The 21,206-nt window shown below is 31.2% G+C and overlaps 1 protein-coding gene and 1 non-coding gene across 2 annotated transcripts in view; both read left to right on the plus strand.

Moving 5' to 3' along the window:
- The window catches only part of LOC136980153 (squamous cell carcinoma antigen recognized by T-cells 3-like), a 69,352-nt gene that overhangs the window by 7,345 nt on the left and 40,801 nt on the right, over positions 1 to 21,206 (plus strand). The window contains 4 exon segments of the mRNA XM_067276201.1: positions 13,278 to 13,359; positions 13,362 to 13,403; positions 14,664 to 14,768; positions 15,816 to 16,000. Of these exon segments, the coding sequence (XP_067132302.1) occupies positions 13,278 to 13,359; positions 13,362 to 13,403; positions 14,664 to 14,768; positions 15,816 to 16,000 (414 nt within the window).
- LOC136980245 (U6atac minor spliceosomal RNA) lies at positions 20,321 to 20,438 on the plus strand. Its single transcript, XR_010881521.1, has one exon. It is a non-coding gene; the product is annotated as a U6atac minor spliceosomal RNA (small nuclear RNA).

The raw sequence follows: 21,206 nt of genomic DNA on the forward strand, positions 1-21,206 counted from the left end.
TGCAATGTCTTTGGGAGGTAAAATTAATGATTTAAATTTAGTGTATACAGCTTCTTAAGTAGATGATACAGTGATACCTCTGTTTTCATTGATAATCTGTTCGAAAACAATTGACAAAATCTGAAACTGGCAAAAACCGAGGCAATTATTTCCATATGAATCAATTTAAATCCAATTAATTTGTTCTGTACACTCCAAAATACATACCAAAAACACATTTTATAGAGAATAAATATAGTGTTTAATACTAAAAACAATAAGAAATTAATATAAAATGAATATAAAAGCAGCCAATTTCAGCAATCTTAATGTCTCTCTCATATTTTTCAATGATTTCCTTCTTCAACTTGATCATGTTCATGGCTGCCTTCTTCAAAAGGCTGCTGGCTTTGGAAACTTTCTTTCGTCCTATGATGGAGCAAATCTTCATATTTCTAAATCAAATTACAAATCTTCATACTTTTAAATCAAATTTCTCATTAAAATTTGCAACAAAAATTTCAAAATTGTACTTTTCTCTTTCGTATTTTCCAATATTAAAAAATATTGGAAAATACGAAAGAGAAAAGTACAATTTTGAAATTTTTGTTGCCAATTATAATGAGAAATTTGATTTAGAAGTATGAAGAAAGACTAGTAAGCTGCAACTTTATATCTAATGCATGTTACTACTATTATTTTTTGAACACTGAGCAAGTGATTTCAATTTTATCACCAACTAGTGGCCCCAGCCACGCATTGCTGTGGCTCGAAATGTATCTATTATAAATGTATAACACTTTCCTTGTGGGGGGATTTTGAAAAATCCCTTCTCAGTGTACATTCTCTTGACGTACCCTATTAAAACACAAAAAACTGCATCTAAAATAGTATAATAGAAGCTGAGTTCTTCACGGTAAACTTTAATCCTGTCCCTCTCCCCTGCAGGGGGAATATCAAAAAATCTCTTTTTAGTGTATATTCTGTTGATGTACCCTATTAAAACGCAATAAAAACGCAAAATACCGCATGCCAAATAGTATAAATAGAAGCCCAGTTTTTCATGGTAAGCCTTAATTCTTTCCCTCTCCCCCAGTGGGTAGGGAATTTCGACATGTATATTATATAAAAACACGTGCATACTCGAATGCAACGTTGTGTCAAAATTTCAAAGGAATCGGTAGGAACAAATGAATGTTACATTTTTATTTATATAGATATACAAAATTACAAAAATATAATGGTGTACCACCACAATATAATAAATCTAAAGTAACGCTTTCGCTTTCCTATTTAAATTCGTCATCAATATTTTCAGTTTTGTTTATCGCTGATAATTAGGAGCATTAATGTTCATTTATAAAATAGTTAAATTTGATTGTACTGTACAACTACAGTTATATGCAAAAGTAATTTTGCTTTTAGAAATGTGTTCTTTCTGGATTTAATTTTATAAATTTAAATGTTTCTATTGAAGTAATTTAATAAAAATACGATTTAATTAATTTTTAAACTTTTATAGCTAAATATTTCACAATTTTCCAAGCGAAAAATATTTGTTTAAGAAAAAGTAAGACACGCTGGTACAACGTTCAAATTGTGTGTAGCGCCATATGTTATGAGATTTCATTAAAAAATTACTTTTTTATTATTAACTCACGGTGGGAGGGAATTTTGACATGTACATTATATATAAACACGCCCATATTCGAATGGAACATTGTATGAAAATTTCAAAGTAATCGATGAAGAACTTTCAGAGATTAGCGGCTAGGAACAAACGCACATTACATTTTTATTTTTATAGATTGGTTCAGCAGTGTTACTCTGAGTTAAAAATCTAGCAAATTGAATTTCTCTAACTCCTCTGTTGCATGGTATGTTGCACATTTGTTTGAACTAGCAAATGTGCATATTGTGATTTCAGGTGTATATTAACTTTGCTTAATATGTTGTTATTTTCCTGACCAAAGCTAGGCACTTCAGTTTGTATAACTGAATTGATATTGAATAATTCAATTTATTAAAATTGATTTATATATATATTCATGCAGATTTATTTTATTTAACAGTTTTAATATGAATATTGTATATTACATTATTGATTAAGAAAAATTAAATTGCGAATCGTATATATTTCGTGGGGTTTAGAAAATAAATGGGTTAATGTTACCCTAGGTATACAGAATGGTGGCGCGTCTCTGACTCCAGCATACAGAAGCGAGGAAACAGTGGGGACGTACGTTTTCTAAACCTAACCTATTCTAATTATTTTCTAGAAAAATCTTTTTTACTTTATTTTATTGCACTATAGATGAAAATGCATTAGTTTCTTTTTAGAAACTGCATTTTCATCCATATTGTGTCTAGAAAAACACTTAAATGATGACTACTAAAAATAATTATCACAAATAACAATGTTAACTTTGTAGAACAATATAAATTACTATTTTGCCATAGAGTACAAGATATTAAAGGTTCTTTTAAATTACACTATTATGATTATGTTTGTTTTATTTGATTTCAATTCCTCCTTTTTGGAATGTAACTTTTTAGTAATGATTGTATTAAGAGTGATTTAGGCAAGATTGGAAAATTGATTAGTTTAAAAAATGGAAATTATAATAAAATTAATACATTATTAATGTTATATAATCTTTAATTTAAGCAAATAAGTTTGTCCATAATTAAATCAATCCACTAGTGGAATGGATAAAAACCCTTAACACTGGTAGTTGCTGGTAGTTGGTCTTGGGTTTGTGCCTGACCAACAGTTAGGCTATATGCAGTTTTCTGGATTTTTCATGTGTGTAATAACTAAATAGAGATAGAAAGGCCTCCCGGGAGGCATTTCCCCATGGCAGATTGCCCATGTGTTATGTTGCCTCATCCCATCAATCCAGTCCAAAATTACATTGACTTCTCACATTGTAAGTGCATTTTTTACTTTTTTTTAATTTAGTACCATTATGAAAACCATAAAATATCAGGAAATTACTTTCTTGTAATTTTATTTAATCTTTAAATTAAGATTGCAAGTACAGGACCTGAAAATTTTATATTTAAGTATATACTATATGTCTGAAATATTAACAACTAATTTTTGAAATTTGTTTGTGGATTTTTTTCTCTGCTTTTACAGTTATATACACACACAGTTTTGAAATACCAATTTAATGATATGTATATGTACCATACAAGGGACATCCAGAAAATAAAGAATGTTTGCACATATCACTCTGTAATGTACTATTTTAATTTACAACGATTATCGACTCTACCGTGTCAAGGGCAATTTGTTTTCTGATGTGTTAACTTAGCTAAATGTGTAAAGTATCCATAACAGCAGACTTAATGTTACTGTTTTGTCAAGGGTAAAATGTACAAAAATCAAAAATTCTGCCAAATGCGAAGAAAATGAATAATGTAATGAATGAAGCAAGTGTGAGAAAATGGTGTTTAAATTTTAATCAAGAAAGATAATGGTCAACTGCACTCTACTGCAACCACTGTGCTTCAGAGATTTGGCTGGGACATTTTTGACCACCCACCATACAATCCCAACCTGGATCTCAGTGATTTTCACCTCTTTTCCAGCTGAAAGAATTTTTGAGTAGATTTGGAATGTTTTGGAATAGATGAGAGGAGTTCAAAAAATAATCAAACTTTTGAATTGAGCAAAAGTGGAGTGTTCTAGTTTCATGAAGTTAACAACACTACGTTTGCGAAACCTACCGAGTAAACTACTTTTTTCAGATTGTTGATATCTCATTTTATTTCTGTGTTATTGTTTTTCAAATGGAAGGTGTAGTGGTGATTTTTGCAATGTATGATTTATGGGAGCAATGATGCAATGTGATGTTTTGCATAAAACTGGGGAAAACTTTTATGGAAACGTTTTAATAATTGCCTCCATAAGCTTGATTTTTGAATCAAGCTTATGGAAGCGATGCTCTAGGTCGTATGCAGCGTTATAAATGGTTTACCCCTGATTCAAAAGTGGTCATCAATTAGTTGAAAATGACCCTCAACCAGGAAAGCCTTAGACCTCAACTGATGACACTCACATTCAGAAAATCAGAGTTGTACATTTTTAATTTTTGCCTCAAGGTCAAACAGTCAACTGTCAGTATTACGGAAGTGTTTTGAAACAATTGTGTGAAAAAATTTGCAAAAAGAGACCAGAGTTTTGACGAGACAACTTATGGTTCCTTTACAGGCCTCGGAGTCGCTCACTTTTCTCACTTGTACTCACTTTTCTGAAGAATCCTCACTTTTCTCACTTTTCAGGTCATTTTCTCACTTTTCTCACTTTTTGGTCATTTTCACGTGCTTAATTAAGATGTGGGGCAAACCAAAAATAATTTTAAAGCCAAACGAATTGCCGAATTATCGGACTATCAGAATAGAATTTTTTAGAAGAAAATACGCGGCCCTGAGCAGACTCAAAATTGCAACTGCCCGCTCAGTGTCGTTAGGTTATAGAAAACAAAAATTTATTTAACGTATTTAAAAAAATCTTTTATGCACTTAAAAAACCCCTCTCATTACAAATTCAGAAGCCAGTGTTGAGTAAAGTTATGTACTCATGCCATATTTTCATTATTCGCCAAAATCTACCTTATCCGAATTGCATTTCCTTCTACAGAGTTTAAAAATAAGTATTCTAAGCATCCCTGCAGTTTTGGCTGTTTTCTAAGAAAATCACTAAAGTCTTTTTGCAGGGGAAAGCACATTACGCAGAGGGATTAATCTCTCAAGCTGACAACACTGCTGCCGCTTTTAAATTCAAAATATATAATTATTAAAATTAACACGAGATAGTAGCGTAACCTCCTACCACTAAAAAAGATTTCGTTTCTGACCATTTAGTTATCCTGGTTATAGCCCAATAATTTGGCAGATTATTTGGTTTTAATTAACAATCGGGTTATGGAGTTGTCGTTTACAAAAATATTTTTTTACTTGATTTATCTTTAAATAATTTCATAAACTTGAGTTTAATAAAATTACTTTAATGATTTCATAGCATATTGTTAACGTTAAATCACATCTACATCTTCCCATAAATGTATGTTTAAATTGACTACAAGTATAATTATTCCATATAGTAAGTGTTATTTTCATAAAATGTGTGATTACTTTGCTTGTGAAATATCCATTTTTTAATCTTCTCTTATGCCGATTATAATTGTGCATTAATTGAGAGACTAAAAAAGTAAACGAAAATGTAAATTCATATTTACATATAAAATTTACCAAATAAATTAAAATATTCGAAGTGTTGTAAAAAGTACAACACGTAATTGCTTGTGAGAAAGATTTTCACACGCTTCCCAAAGGTTAACAACTTTGCAACGATGTTGGTTTTTATTCATCTGCAGGAAAAAGTTTTTTGTTATTTATGAAATCATTAATAAAATATTATTTTACTTATATTATTTGGAGTATATTTATTTCAGATTTATTATTTTATTTGGAAATCAATATTTACACATCTCGAAGCATTAAAAAATAAACAGTTTCTGATAATGATAAATATCCGAGAATAGCCAAATTAGTGAAATCAGCATCGAAAATCCCGTTCCCATGAATGAGAGGATCAATTTTATGCCGGGCACTTTCTCCTGATAGAGCATCAGTGTTGGAAAGAATGCTTAATTCACTTTTGATTGTTAAGGAGGGACTAAACATGTATGACCAAAGCCCACACCTTGTACCTATTGCAAAGGACGACTGAAATTAGCTTCCTCGGTGCATGGAAATTATCAAGAACGATTGGAAAATGAAAAGAAGTTAAAAGAATAAGAGAAACGGAAAAAAGAGCACAGAAATGTTTTGAAGAACAACAAAAGAAAGCTGTTCGTAACATGAAGATTATGGAACGGCAACTGAGTTTAAACCAGAAAAATGTAGAAGAAAATGAAATACATGCGACAGTCTAAGTTTTGTTAGAAGCAGCAAACAAAAAAACTGGAGAAGGCTATTAACAGCAAGAACATGAATGAAGTACAAGCAGCACGTGTGATGCTTATTAGTGTTAAGTGTTCAAAAGCAAGAGGAAGCGAAATAGAAGGAAGTTGATAACATGCAGAATAATCTTAATAAAAGAACATCATCTTTCATGACTGATTATTTACAGAAGCCAAAGACTTTTCAAGTATTCATGGTTTACTGAAAATACAAAAGCCACTGATTATCGGGAAACAGAAAAAAAAACGCGATATAACCGAGTAATAAAAATTCTGGGCTTTTACTAAACAGATTATACATGCTATGGAATCTCTGTTCTTTCATCAGCAAGTGTTTCTGATATAAAATAAGCTTAGTTTTTCAATCCTGAATTTTATTCGTAGGTTATATCGAATTACCGGTAATTGACGTTTACGTAAACATCGAAACCATGAACGCCCATTTAGCATTGTTTCTTTAACAATGACATTGAAAGACAAATACTGTCGATATAAAAACATCAATTGCGATTTTATTATACAGTACTATATAAATCGCTTATTAGAAATTCGTGTAGTTTATATTTTTCAATAAAAATTATAAATACTGTAATTGAAAATTTAAAAAAAATGAATATTGAATATATAATAGAACACCAAAACTTATAAAATTACAGAGTAAAAATTCTCTAAAAAGCAAAATGAAGTTACTACTGTATAAAAATTTTAGAAGTTTTCGTTCAGAATCAGAGAGATCTTTTCCTTACACGTTATGCGGTGAATTCGAAATTTCACACCTTTATGTGAATTGACGCAATACCGTTAATTCACATAAATGTATGAAATTTCGAATTCACAGAAACTTGTAAATGAGGAGACTGTACTTAAAACTAATAAATAAACAACTTTTATATCAAAAGGAAACAAATGACAATCGATCTATCCACCTGTTCTGCATATTTAGCTCTTTCTCGTATTTCGTTGCAAATAGAAATTCAGTGGTAATTGGTAATTTAAAATTAATTGACTCAAATGCTTTTAAAATTTAGGGGACCAAAAAAACGCGATATAACGAGTGGCTACTATATTACAGTATATACAGAAATTTTTAAAATGTGTTTAACCATAACAGAATAAAAAGAAATAACAATTTTTACTGCTGTTTTGCTGAGTTTTCCTTCTGTGTTTTCACTTTGTTTTGTCACTATTGCACTCACTTTTTATTCACTTTTTCTGTATTTCAACTCACTTTTCTCACTTTTTCAAAGGGGAAATAGCACTCCGAGGCCTGCTTTACCATGACAACGTGCCTGCTCACTCAGCCTTGTCAATTTGTCAGTTTTATGCCAAAAATCAAATGACTGCCTTCCCCACCTTCCCTACTCACCAGACCTGGCTCCTTGCAACTTTTTTCTTGTTTCCAAAATTAAAATCAGTAGTGCTGAAAGGATGCCATTTTGACACAATTGATGACATTAAAACAAATTCATCACAAACATTGAAGGACAGTCTGAAACAAGCTTACCAGGATTACTTTGTAAAGTGGAAACACCACTGGGATAAGTGTGTGAATAGAGGAGGGGAGTAATTTGAAGGTGACAAGGATCAATAATCTGTAACTTGAAGAATAAAAACAAAAAAAATATAAATTTTAGTTATTTTTTAAACAAACCTCGTATATTGAAAAACAACTGGATATTCGATTTATTCTTGTTTAATAGATTGTGTCAGCTCTCTTCCAATAATGTTACTGTTTCACTTTTATGCTCTTCTGATAGATTTTAGAAAAAGATGTTAAAAAGTAGCATTACTTTTAAACGTCACTTAATAGATTTAAGTTATAAAATTAGCTATCCCATATCGTTGATGCTATTTACTTCAATTATTTTTCAGTCATTCTGCCAGGTAATGACAAACATTATCATTCTGTAAGATTCTTCCTCCAAAGATGTCAAAGAAAATAATTCTTCTGAGATAGTAAGAAAATAATATGTCATGTTGAATAAACCAGTTGGATTATTTATGGATTGTTTTAAGGTTGTCCAATTAAATTACTACGAAATTTGCTATCAAAGATTTTTTTAAAAATGTTGCCATCTCATAAGGAAATTTGTGATTAAAATAAATTAAGAAAACATCTGGGAGAAAAAATTGACTCAGATGAAGACTTGGTCCTGTAGCTCCTGCAAATAAAGCATGTTTAGTTATACATCTAATATGATTAGAAAATTCTTGGGAATTCATAATCCTGTGTCTGCAGGTGTGTAGGAATGCTACTGGTAATTCAATGATCTAGAACTGTGATTTAATTATGTTTATTTTGGTTGATTACATACATAACTATATGCATTTCAGGCCAACTTACATTTTATGGACTCTCATCAGTAACTAAAATTAAGAGTTTATATTGAATCAACCATCTTCTTAAAAACAAAGTACGCAAACATGATATGTAATATATTTCACTGATACATACAGCAAATGATACAGACTGATACAGTACATTATATTATGGATGTTTTGTACAATCGTAATAGGCCATTAGTTCTGGATCATTGAATTACCAGTAGTGTTTCTATACACCCGCATGTACAGGACTATGGAATGCCCAAGAATTTTCTAATTGGAATATAGCTGGTATTCCAACAAGAAAGGAATCTAATATGATCTTTGCCTTCAGATGTAACAATTTTTTAATCACTAATTATAGAGAATTTATTGATCTAAACCATTAAATGCCTTATGAGATTGTGACTATTTTTAGAATTAACTTTCATAATAATTTATTTGAAAGGCTTAATATAGATCGTAAATAAACCAGTTGTTAATAAGTAAATAGCATAAAGGTTTCTGTAGTCACTCAAGAAATGGCCTACTCAATCATTAACAATGTTTCTATCAAAAGCATTATTTGAAATTGAAGAATAAAGAGAAAATCTGATTTCATTAGTAAAGAAAACAGAATTGGTTAGATTTATATGAAAATTATGCAAATTATATGCCTTGTTTTTCTAATTAAGGAAGCTATAACTATGGTGCAAATGATTCTCACCAGCACAAAATGTCAAATCAAAGTAGAGGGAAACCTCACTAAAGTAGTTGAAATTAATCAAGATTTGCAGCAGGGCAATGTGTTATCCACACTGCTGTTTACCATAGTACTGGAGAGAGTGATGAGAGGGGTGAGGAAAATTCACCAACTGGCAATCTGTTCAACTGTGTTAGCCAAAATTTGGCTTATGCTGATGATGATGGTATGCTGTCCCCAGCCTGAGAGAGATGGAGGAAGGATTGGGTAGATTGGAAAGTGAGGCAGAAGAATTGGGGCTTCGTGTGAACCATAGTAAAACACAGTCCTTGCTTTTGTCTAGGAAAGTTGTTGCGAGGGAAGACAAATACATCAAGTTAAATGATTTCAACTATGTGAGATGTGAGAAATTCAAGTACCTGGGAGTACTGGTAACTAGTGATAACTTAAAAGAAGAGATAAAGGCAAGGATTTCAGTGGGAAATAGAGCTTACTGGGCCCTGATTAGAATTCTTAAATCTCGTAGCCTGTGTAGAAGATTGAAGATGGCTGTTCATTGCAGTTATTAGACTGGTGGTGATGTATGGTTCAAAAACATGGACAATCACTGTGGCTGTAGAGGAACTTTTGAGAAGATGGGAGAGAAAAATTCTAAAGAAGATATTTGGGGCAGTGTGTGAGGCAGGGCAATGGAGGATGCGGATAAACAGTGAATTGATAGAACTGTATGGTTATACTGATATAGTTGTGGAAATAAAGAGTAACAGACTGAAATGGTTGGGGCATGTTAAGCAAATGTCAGATGATAGAACTGCAAAGATGTATAGAGGTAATCTGGGTGGCAGGAGATGTAGAGGAAGACCATAGAAATGATGGCTGGATGATTTGAGGAAGATGGGGGTTGGTGATTGGAGGGGTTAATGTGAGCCTAGGTATACAAAATGGCGACCGTTGACAATGACATAAACATGTTTACATTTAATCTTTTCTAAAACTAAAACATTTTTAAAATGTAAATTTGCTACTTACCTTTTTCCCTGCTTTTGGTTACTTTTCCTACTCTTGGACCAGAAACGAAAAATAAAAAAGTCATCATACTACCTATGTAAAGTACTATTTTTTTAGTAGCTTAGGAAACCGACTATAATTACAGTCGGTGAAACTTCCGTTAACCTAACGGGTACTTTACGCGGATTCGAGATTAGTTTGCCAGGCCTGGGCTTTTAAGCGTGCACCGAAAAATTAGTAATAATAACGATAAATATCAAGTCAGATCAAAAGTTCAAATATATTTAATTAGCAACTAGAATGTACTACGTACAAATATCAATAATCCAAACCAAATTTATTAACGAAAATCAACAAGTCAACCCGACAATAAACTTAGCTTAACTTAATAGTAATTCCCTTTGAAATTCGACAAATCAAATACTTAGCAACTATGAACAAAATCTCTTACTAATTAAACATCTATCCGTCACCTCACTATACGAAGAAACTATTTCCTCAATCCTTTCGATATCGTCAAATCGTCAATCGAACTCCTCTTTAACACCTTGGATCGTCCAATTATCAATCTGGACTTCTATCAGAAAATACTTCGCTTTCGAATTAACCTCGCTCTCACAGTCGCCTCGATTTGGAGATCACCTCGGTTTGGAAATCACCTCTCCTTCTTCGGTTAACATACGAGTTTTATACTGTGAGGTGACGTCACACTTGAGCTGGGTTACTCCTCTTATTTACATACTTAGTTGCTAACATTAACTTTGTTCTGGCAGCTTTAAGTTTCCGACAAAGCTTATAAACCGTTTACAAAATGTTTATCATAATTTTCTGGGATGTTTAAGATGGTTTATCAAGTATTTCTCTACTAGTGATTGTGGGGACTCCCCCCCCCATTTTTTTTCTCGCGGACTGTTACTTTCGCCGGGCAGCGCAAGTGCGCAAGATGTTTCCTATGGCGCTTATTTCTCCGTGAGTTGTTTTTTCTTCATTTTTCATTACTAACAAGAGAGTGGTGGGGAACCTTCGTCCTAAATAAACATAAACCCCAAACAAAAAGATAATAAAATGGAAATAATAATAAAATAAAAAATAAGGTTCGGACTCAGTTCCTTACACCTATAAATTCAATCGATGCATGGACGAAGTGAATTGCGAGATTCTATACATCAGTAGTTCGAACAAAATTTGCCTGTATTGTAAATAAATTTTACTCCTCTTAAGAACTGCAGCCTTACGATTCACATCTCTCGCCTTTTCATCAACGATAGGCAGCATCTCCATAGAGGTTGGCACCTGCAATCCACGGCCACCTAGCCTTCCATGTGTCGTTCACATTGTCTTTTGTGTCGGAAATCACTATTACATATCCTTGGTTATGACAAATTTAACACGTTTAACACACATTTACACACTTTTAAACACATTTACACACTATACACGCACATTTAAATCACGTTTAAACACATTTAGCTCGCATTTGCACATTTTTAAACACATTTAACACACATTTACACACTTTAAACGCAAATTTGAACCACATATAAACCCTTTATAAAATTTTTACCTCATTTACACAATGTTAACACATCTTTAATACACTTTTATGACATTTAACACGCATTAAACACATTAAGGACACGTTTAACATGTTAATTACGATTGACAAACTTTCCTCTTCGATAACTTTAGACTTTGAGTAAATTGTACAAACTTTAAAAAAACACAGACACTTTAAAAAAATTAACAACGTGCATAATCCGTCTACATCGTAACCAAAATTCGAAATTCATATTATTCCTCATGTTTCCTGAATGGAATTTTTTGATGGATATTTGCATATGAAGGCATCATTACTATCAGTGCCATCTACATTTCTTTTCTAAAAACACTTGTCATCGAGGTTACCGGAAGTCCAGCCATTTTGTATACCTAGGTTCACATTAACCATTGGAGGAAATATGTAGATCGTCAAGATTGAGCTGCGATTGCCAGAGAGGCCAAGGCCCTACATGGGCTGTAATGCTGAGTAGTAGTAGTAGAAGTAGTAGTTTAACTGCAGTTATAGCTTCCTCTGACATAAAAGTTATATTTATTAAATATTTTTTAATATGTTGAACAATATATCTATGATACTATGATATGTTGCTGCTAAAAGATCAGATGTGGCTGATTTGGAAAGTGCTTTGAAGCTAAATTAGAAGATGCAATATCTTCCACAAACTAAGATCTTAATATTGTTTCATTTCAAAAAGAATACCATTTATTATGGTGGTAGTCTTGGTCTTTCTTTTAATTTGGTTATATATTTTGTGTATAAATTAACATTTGAAACAATGATACTTACATTTTAAATTAATTTTTAAAGTATTTTATCTTAGATTACAGATGAAAAATAAAGTTTTTACTTACACTTCTTATCAAAATATCTAAAATAACACATTAAATAGACTCTCTTTCAGCATTAATAGCTTTCTTTTAAAAATAAAATATTTATGCAAATACTTTTGACAATATATATTTTATGTTAAAAAAAGAAGCTATTAATGTTGAAAGGCAGTCTACTTAACATATTATTTTACAGATAGAAAAAAAAAATTGTAAAATTTTGATTATGTGAATGGTTTTTATTATCGTGTCCAATGGAAATGTGTAATATTTTATATCTGTATTACAAAATATGCAACAAAAAACTTAAATACATACACCAACATCTACAAACTCAATGTACTGGTACATATGTAATAAGCCACCAACTACTGGATTATATCAGGCTATTATATTGTGATTATAGTGTGATTTTAAACAAATAATCACAATATAATAGCCCGATATAATCCAGTAGTTGTTGGCTTAAAAACCTAAGTCCTTCCAGTAACATTTTAATGAATTACAAATGTTTTCAACCTCCTGAGGTTTGCATCAAGTTTAAAGATACAAGTTTTATAATGCAGAATTTGATTTTTTTTATAATCTGGTTGAATTTTAATGATATAAATTTGAATTCTGCCAGCGTACATTCCATTATAGCGCACTTATCTTTTAAACTTGATGCAGACCTCAGGAGGAGGTTAAAAATGTTTGTTTTTTCATTAAAATGTTGTTACTGGAAGGACTTAGGTTTTTTGTTGTGTATTTTGTGTTACAGAACAGTCCAGTTTTCATGGAAGTTTTTCTATTTATATTTGTATTGTAATAATTTTATAAGGAAAATGTAATGAAATAAAAAAAATATATTTTATTTTAAAAATTGTTATTAATAAATAAACATTTATTAAATCCAATATATTAATAATAATTATTTTTATTTTTAGGTGTCAGAAAACCCGTACTTATATGATCCTCATATAGAGCTGATTAGATTATTACGCAAATCGGGAGATTTGTTTCAGTTAAGGAAGCAAGGGAAAATGCAAATAAAATTTTTCCATTATCTCCAGGTATTGTATTTTATAATTTTGCTTTTTTTTTTAAATTTTAGATAAGAATTTTTCAGATAATCTCTAAAAAAAATAGTTGTCTTTGCAACATATTTTTAAAATTAAAGAAATGATTATTTAAATGAATAGTTTCTCAGACAATTATTTTAATTCAACATTAGCGTATTTTTTTTATATGGTAACATAATTTGTATTTTGTTTGAATTGATCCAAAAAATTTAAGAAACCACAACAGTAAACTGGAACTATATATATATAGTTCCATATATATATATATATAAATTTGACGTTTAGGTGAGAAACGTCGAATTTCCAGCAAAACACCCAAATTCAACATTCTAATGTTTTCGGCCATTCCTTAATCGGCCTTCATCAGGAAAAGTCAAACGAAAATTTCTGCGGCCTCTAATGTTCTTATATGTTGTCTGTCGAATACCCTGTGTATTAGGGTAGCCTCTTCCCATAAGGGAGAAATTCTTGGCTCGGTGACATATCAAGTTTAAAGACAATCAAAAACTTTAATTCTAATAGTAATTTCTGAAATTCATAAATTATGACAATGATTAGTAAAATATAAATTATTTAAAATTATAAGCTTTCAATATATATATATATTTTGTTTCTTTTTACTCTTTTCATTCTGTTGGTATTAAGAGGTCTTTAATTGTACCCATCATGGGTTCAAGCTAGCTCACAATAGAGATAGCTAGGTAGTTTGGAATAGGGCTTGACATATCTGGTACAGATCATTCACCTACAAGTTCCTGAAATTTTTCGACATTTGGATTTCATCTTACGTTCCTGGAGCAGCAGGCTGATGCCTTAACTGCCTTGGTCATCCAGCTATTGATAACTACTACTGTGCATAATCGCAACAAATTTAATCATTTGTTCATTTTAGGGACCAACCTTCTGATACTCTGATGATAAAATTTTCTACTGAATTTTAACTAATTATTGACTGGTTATATCTAGGAAAAAGTTTGACTGTGAAAATTTTTCTTGAATATATTTCTGACCATTTAAAAAAACAAATAGTGAAAAGTTAAATGAATTGCTTATTCTCTATGATTTGTTACTAATTGCAAAAATAGTGTATGATCTGCACTATTTATCATTATTTTTTTGTAGCAAATAGATTTAATTAATAGATTTTAATTTTTTTAAATTTATACAAGTTACTTTATACATTTGTTTAATTAGTAATTAAACATATATAAAATATGTATAACATAATAACGAAATAAAGTTACTTTTCAGAATTATGGTTGGAATGGTTAACAGATGAAGCGAAAATAGCTTCATCTGAAGAAGAAAAGATAGCTTTAAATAATTTGTTTGAACGAGCTGTAAAAGATTATATGTGTAAGTAATTTTATTCTAAATTATCAAAGTGATTTAATTTTATAATTTGTTTGTTCTTATGTTACTCATAGAGATGATAATTTATCTGTTAAAATAAATGAATATAAAATTTTTTATTAGCATCTGTTGTTTGTTTAAATATGTACTAATTCAAAATAAAATACAGTGATACCTTGGTTTTCGTCGATAATCCATCCGAAAACAGTCAGCGAAGTCCGAAACCAACAAAAACCGAGGCAATTATTTACATATGGATCAATGTAAATCCAATTAATTCGTTCTACACACTCCGAAATACATACCAAAAACACATTTTATAGAGTATATTTATATATTAAGTATACTGTTTAATAGTAAAAACAATAAGAATTTAATGTAAAATGAATATAAAACACTAATGTAATGAATAAATTAACATTTAACAGGGCATTCGAAAGGATGCTGGCTCTGGAATCTTTCTTTGGTCCCATGATGGAGCTAAAAGGAAAGCAATGGAATTATTTGGCTTTTTTAAACTCTTACCACCCTGTGGGCACTAAGACGGCTTATTTTAGCAAGCCCATTATGGGTTTGGCTAGGCCCACAATGGGGCGGCCAGGTGGCGAGGATGGGGCCTGACATATCTGGATGGTCCACCACTCAAAAAATTCTTGGGGATTTTTTGACCCGTTCAGATTCGATCCCGGGTCGCCCAGAGCAGTTGGCTGCCACCTTGACTGCTCGGCCATCCAACTTTCATAGAAAAGTTGTTTGGCTAGACGCACGGGCTAGTGCCCACACAATGAGAAACAACACCACACTGAGCAGGAAAATGCATGGGTTGCCCTTTGTTTTTGCAAAATTGGCAGCGAGGTTATATGGACACGCCAACAAAATCCAAGGCAACCGACAAAAACAAAGACAAATTTTTTTTATTTTTTAAAGGATAAATTGATTATAAAAGTTATGAATTAAACAAGCTAAAAAAAATTGTTTTAATTATTTATTATGAACAGAAATACATTTGTAAAAAGATTTGTGTTACATGAATTTTTTATGCATTTTTAGCTGTTCCTATTTGGTTAGAATATGCTCAAGTTTCTATTGGTAACATGGGATTAAAAGATGGTTTGGAAAATGTAAGAAATATTTTTGAGAGGGCACTTACTGCTGTTGGGTTACATGTTACTCAAGGTGCACTTATTTGGGAGGCTTTTCGTGAATTTGAATTGGTCATCTTAAATACAATCAAAGTAAGTATTTGTTATAGCAAAGCAATTTATTGTAGTATTCTTCTGTTAAGAAATTAATAGTAATTGTGAAATATGAGGCATGTTCAGAAAGTAAGTGTACTAGATTTTTATGTTTTTTTAGAAAAAGTGTATTTGAAAAAAAATTACAGGACATTATTGATACACTTGTTGACTATTTTTCCACATGATTGCCATTTCGTTCAATGCATGTGGTGAGCTGTGGCACAAACTTCTTCATGTCCTCCTTGAAGAACTTTTGCCAGCTCCTTCCCCCACTTTAGAACCTCTTTCTGCACCTGCTCGTCGGTTGAAAATTTAATTCCACCCATGTGTGCCTTCAGGGAGGTGAAAAGATGATAATCTGAAGGCGCCAAGTCGGGAATACGGGGGGGTGGTTCAAAACATACCAACCAAATGAGTCCAAGAGTGCCTTGGTCGCTAAGGCTGTGTGAGGACGGGCGTTGTCGTGCAACAAGCACACTCCTCTCATCAGCATTCCCCTCCATTTGTATTGAATGCTCCTTTTGAGTTTTTTTAGGGTCTCACAATATCATTGTGCATTGATGGTCTCCCCTGAGGCAGAAATTCGACCAAAATGATGCCTTTTTGGTCCCAAAACACTGAGGCAATGATTTTTTGCCTGAAATTGTGGTTTTGAATTTTTTGGCAGATGGGAAATTGGTGTGATGCCACTGTGACGACTATCTTTTTGACTCAGGCGTGTAATGAGCCACCTATGTTTCATCTCCAGTCACAATAGAGCTCAGAAAATCCTCACCTTCGAATTGAAGTCGCTCAAGAAACTCATGGGTGCTATTGACCCGATTTTTCTTGTGCTGCTCTGTCAGCTGTTTTGGGACCCATCTTGTGCACAGTTTCCAGTATCCCAGCATTTCTGTGAGTGTCTTGTATAAGAGAGTTCTGGAGAGTTGTGGAAACATCACAGAAATTTCATCCACTGTCAATCAGCGATCTTTACAAACAGTTTCCTCGATTTTTTGCACTGACTCATCAGTCAAAGTGGAAGGTCTTCCACTCCTTTGTTCGTCATGAACATTTGTTCTGCCTCCACTAAACTTCCTACACCACTTAAACACACTCATTCTGTTCATAACACGTTCACCATAAACCATTTTGATTTGCAAAAAAATTTTGGTAGGTGTTATTCCTTCCGTGAGTAGGAAGCGGATCGCAGCACGTGGCTCACACTTGGCGGGATTTCTTACCGACATCTTTCATGCAACTGGACACTACAACGTGAGTTTACGTACTATCGTGTTCCTGCGATGCTCGCTTCGTCAGAAGATCTCTCTCTACCACTTAGTGTTGCCAACCCTCAAAAAACAAAAAACCACAGCCCGTTATGGTCACAATACACTTACTTTCTGAACATGCCTAGTACATTCAGATATATATAATTGAAATTATTTTAATGGTTTCAAAATAGTTATTTTGTTAATTAGTAATGAATTTGTTCTATTATTACATTTATTAAAAAATTTTCGATATATATTATACTTTCTCAAATTTATCAGAGACATCAATTTTTCTTTTATTAAATTCTTACTGTTAAAAATAGAATAATTTTTTTTGGTTACTAAAAAATTCTTGGAAATGGGGAATACTAAAACAAATAATTTATCTATCAATATTGTTTGTTTGTTTGTTTGCAATACAATTTTTAAAGCTAAAAGGAATAATTAGTATGAACAAATTAAGAAATGGTTAGCTATCTTTGATTTTGTTAATAAATTATCATAAATTTATTATAGAGTTTCTAATTTTTAATTCCTGTAGACCCATTAGTAATAAATATTTGGAAAGTTATTATTTTTTACTCTAAATATAGTTTATCATTTTCTAATATTATGATGGGAAAAACTTTTATTTATATATTTTTTTAATAAGTGATTGAGTGTTTCAATGTTTCATGGAAGTTTATTTCAGATAAATACTTAGTTAGTTACATCACACCACACCAGGATAAATGTAATAACGACCACAGAACCAATTTCTGGTGTGTATAAACAAAAAACAATCTCTGCACAAACATTTTCCAACTCCTGAGTTTCTCAGGTGCAACGGAGCGGTTACCCGACGGAACGTCCTTTTGGAACAAACATGAATTTATAAAAGGTTTTAGAAGAATGCAATTCAAATGACCATTCAACCCATAAATATAAACATAAAGCTGCACATGCAATGTCCTGTGCTTAATGATCAATCAACTAATGCTTATACGATGGTCACTCAACTGGCTTTCTTGCATATTTCACATTTATTCTGGAAAGTGTACATGCAGTTTTATGACTATCAAAAATGAAACTGAAACTTTGTGTTTTGCTTTTGCTTGTTTTATTTCTTTTTTAAAATATTTTTATTTTATATTTTAGGAAACTTTCAACAGGATTAGATGACCATGTAACAGATTTACATGGCATTTAATGTTCATGCTTTATTATTCAAACAACAAATTGTAGTTAATTTTTGTTATGCAAATTATTTGTTTCTATTTATACTGGATGAAACTGGTTAATTTTTACTTTTGTTTTTCTGTGAAAAATCAATATGATTCTAAGTTGCATAATTTTTAAAAAATACTTGCATAAATGCAAAAATTTTTAATAAAAAAAATACTGATATCATTCTAATATACAGGGTGAGTTTTTTATCTTGAAACAATGAAATAACTTAATAGGATCTCATTATTTTGGGGAAAAGGAATAGACAAAAGTTGTAGGGTTTCGAAGGGCTAATCAATTGGTGACCTTCAAGGTCATTTGAGGGTCAAGTCTGTTTTTTTCAATGAGAACACATATTTTTGACCCCGGCAATGAAAAGAGCAAGAAATTTCAACAACCAGATATACCTTTGACCTTATGGTCTAGGTCAAAGGTCAAGATTATTTTAAGGTTAAATTATAAGCTGTTTCTAATGAGAAACCATGCTTTTTATTACAGGAATAGGCAGGGAGGTAAAGGTTACAGTTTTTCATGACCTTATTACTTTGACCTTTAAAAGCATTCACTACTTTTAGCACTACCCAAGAGTAACAATGTGGACTCAGTAATTTTCTGCTCCCTTTGAGGTGCTTATTTTCAGTGAGTCCTCTTGCCTCTCATTATCGCAGTGCTTGTTTTTGGTGAGTCACTTTGCTTTTCACCATTGTTTGAGGTGTTGGTTTCAGGGGAAAATTTTATAACATATGTTCAAAATGATGCCCTTCCACTTTGATGCATTTGTTGAGCCGTACTTAAAATGATCACGCTTGAGATGACCTTCAGAGGTCAGATTTGGGGTACTCAAGGTCATGGCTGATTGTGAAATTTCCCACTTTTTCCATGTAAATGTAACTTTTACCTCCCTGCCTATTCCAGTAATAAAAAGTATTTGGTTTCCCATTAGAAACAGCTTATAATGTAACCTTAAAATAATCTTGACCTTTGACCTAGATCATAAGGCCAAAGGTATATCTGGTTGTTGAAATTTCCTGCTCTTTTCATTGCCGGGGTCAAAAATATGTTCTCGTTTTTGACCTGACGCAGATTTTAATTGGATCAAAAATATTTGTCACAACTTATTTATTTTAAATATATTTTTGAAGGTTTAGTGGTGTTATTTAATAGTCCTGAAAAATATTAAACAATATGATTTTTACAAAATAAAAAAATTTTTTAAATAATTAAATAAATTTTTCAGAATAACACTTTTTTATTTACATTTTTTTACCAGTAGAATAGTTAATATATAATTATTAATTGATTTCCTGTGTTGGCTTACAAAATAGAATTGTTGCACTCTTCCCTTGCAGTAGGCTACAAAGATGCTGTTAACAGAAAGTTTAAGACCAGTAGTAAAATATATGGTAACTTGAGTTAATTACATTTATCCTGACTAGTTCAAGTTTTTACAAATGTCAACAGCAATCAAATGATAAAAATATTGCCATGGGGTGAAATTTGCATTATGTGGTGGAAATCTGCATGCACTGAACTTAAGTATTATTAGATGTTTCATGAGTGATAGAATATAAGTTTTTTGCATCCATTTTCATGTAATCAATGTTTCTTCTTTACAATTAGAATGATTGATAATAATTTTGTCAGTAAACTATCACACATATAGAAGAAACACTAAATTACAAAATAGAAGTGTCTTAATCTTTTGTCCTTTTATAATCACAGCTTCAGGATCCAACAATAATCTGGTGAGAGCTTCAGTGGAATCAACCTTTTTGTTGAGAAGCTTGTCTGCCTTGATACGCAAACAAATATTAAAATCTCTTTGATGACAATACAATAAAAAATGTATATTACAATTGTGTTGAATGAAAGAAGAGACAGTTACCATTTCCCTTGATAAAGATGGAATGTCCTATGGTCTTCAACACAGATTTATATATTACAATTATAAATAAAGTATCAGGACAACAATTAATTATTAGAAGAAATAATAAATTAAAAAATAAAAGCATAATATATATTTTTAATTGTTTTGTCATCAAAAGAATTTTAATATTTTGCATATCAATAATCTCAAAGAAAAGATTAACTCTATCTAAGCCTTCATCAGACTATTGTTGGATCCTGAAAGTGTGAAGAAGGATGAAAGATGAAGACACTTTTATTTTTTATTTTAGTGTTTATTCTACATGTATGATAATTAACTGTTATCCTGGTATTTTATTTATATTTGTTAATAAAATCCTTGAAAATTCATTTATATAAAAGAACAACTTTTTTGTAAATCAGTTTTTGAATATAATTCGTTTACACTGTAATCTTGGTAATCAGTAGCAATAAAATATTTTATATGCCTTTGTATTTCTTACTGATTTGCATATCTGAAGAATATAAACAAATCTAAAATAGTGTAATTTAATTATCTGATTCATTTCAAAAATAAAAAACACTTTGCTGTTGATTGAAGAACTGAAGGCTGTGCATACAAAAATAAATTAGTAGTATTTTTAAAATTATTATTTATATATATATATATATACATAATAGGAAAAATTCAAAAATGTTTGTTTTTATTTATCTTTTTGTCATTTTTCTCGGATTTATTTCAAATTTAGAAATGTTTGATAAGTTTTTTGAAATAAATAAATCTTGCTTAATACTAATATGAATATATGAAAGATAAATAATTTTTAAATATATGTATTTATATGGTTTATGCTAATTCTGTTTGTGTTTTAATATTC

The sequence above is a fragment of the Centruroides vittatus genome, unplaced genomic scaffold, assembly GCF_030686945.1.
Source record: "Centruroides vittatus isolate TY-2023 unplaced genomic scaffold, ASM3068694v2 contig_680, whole genome shotgun sequence".
Lineage (NCBI taxonomy): Eukaryota > Metazoa > Arthropoda > Arachnida > Scorpiones > Buthidae > Centruroides > Centruroides vittatus.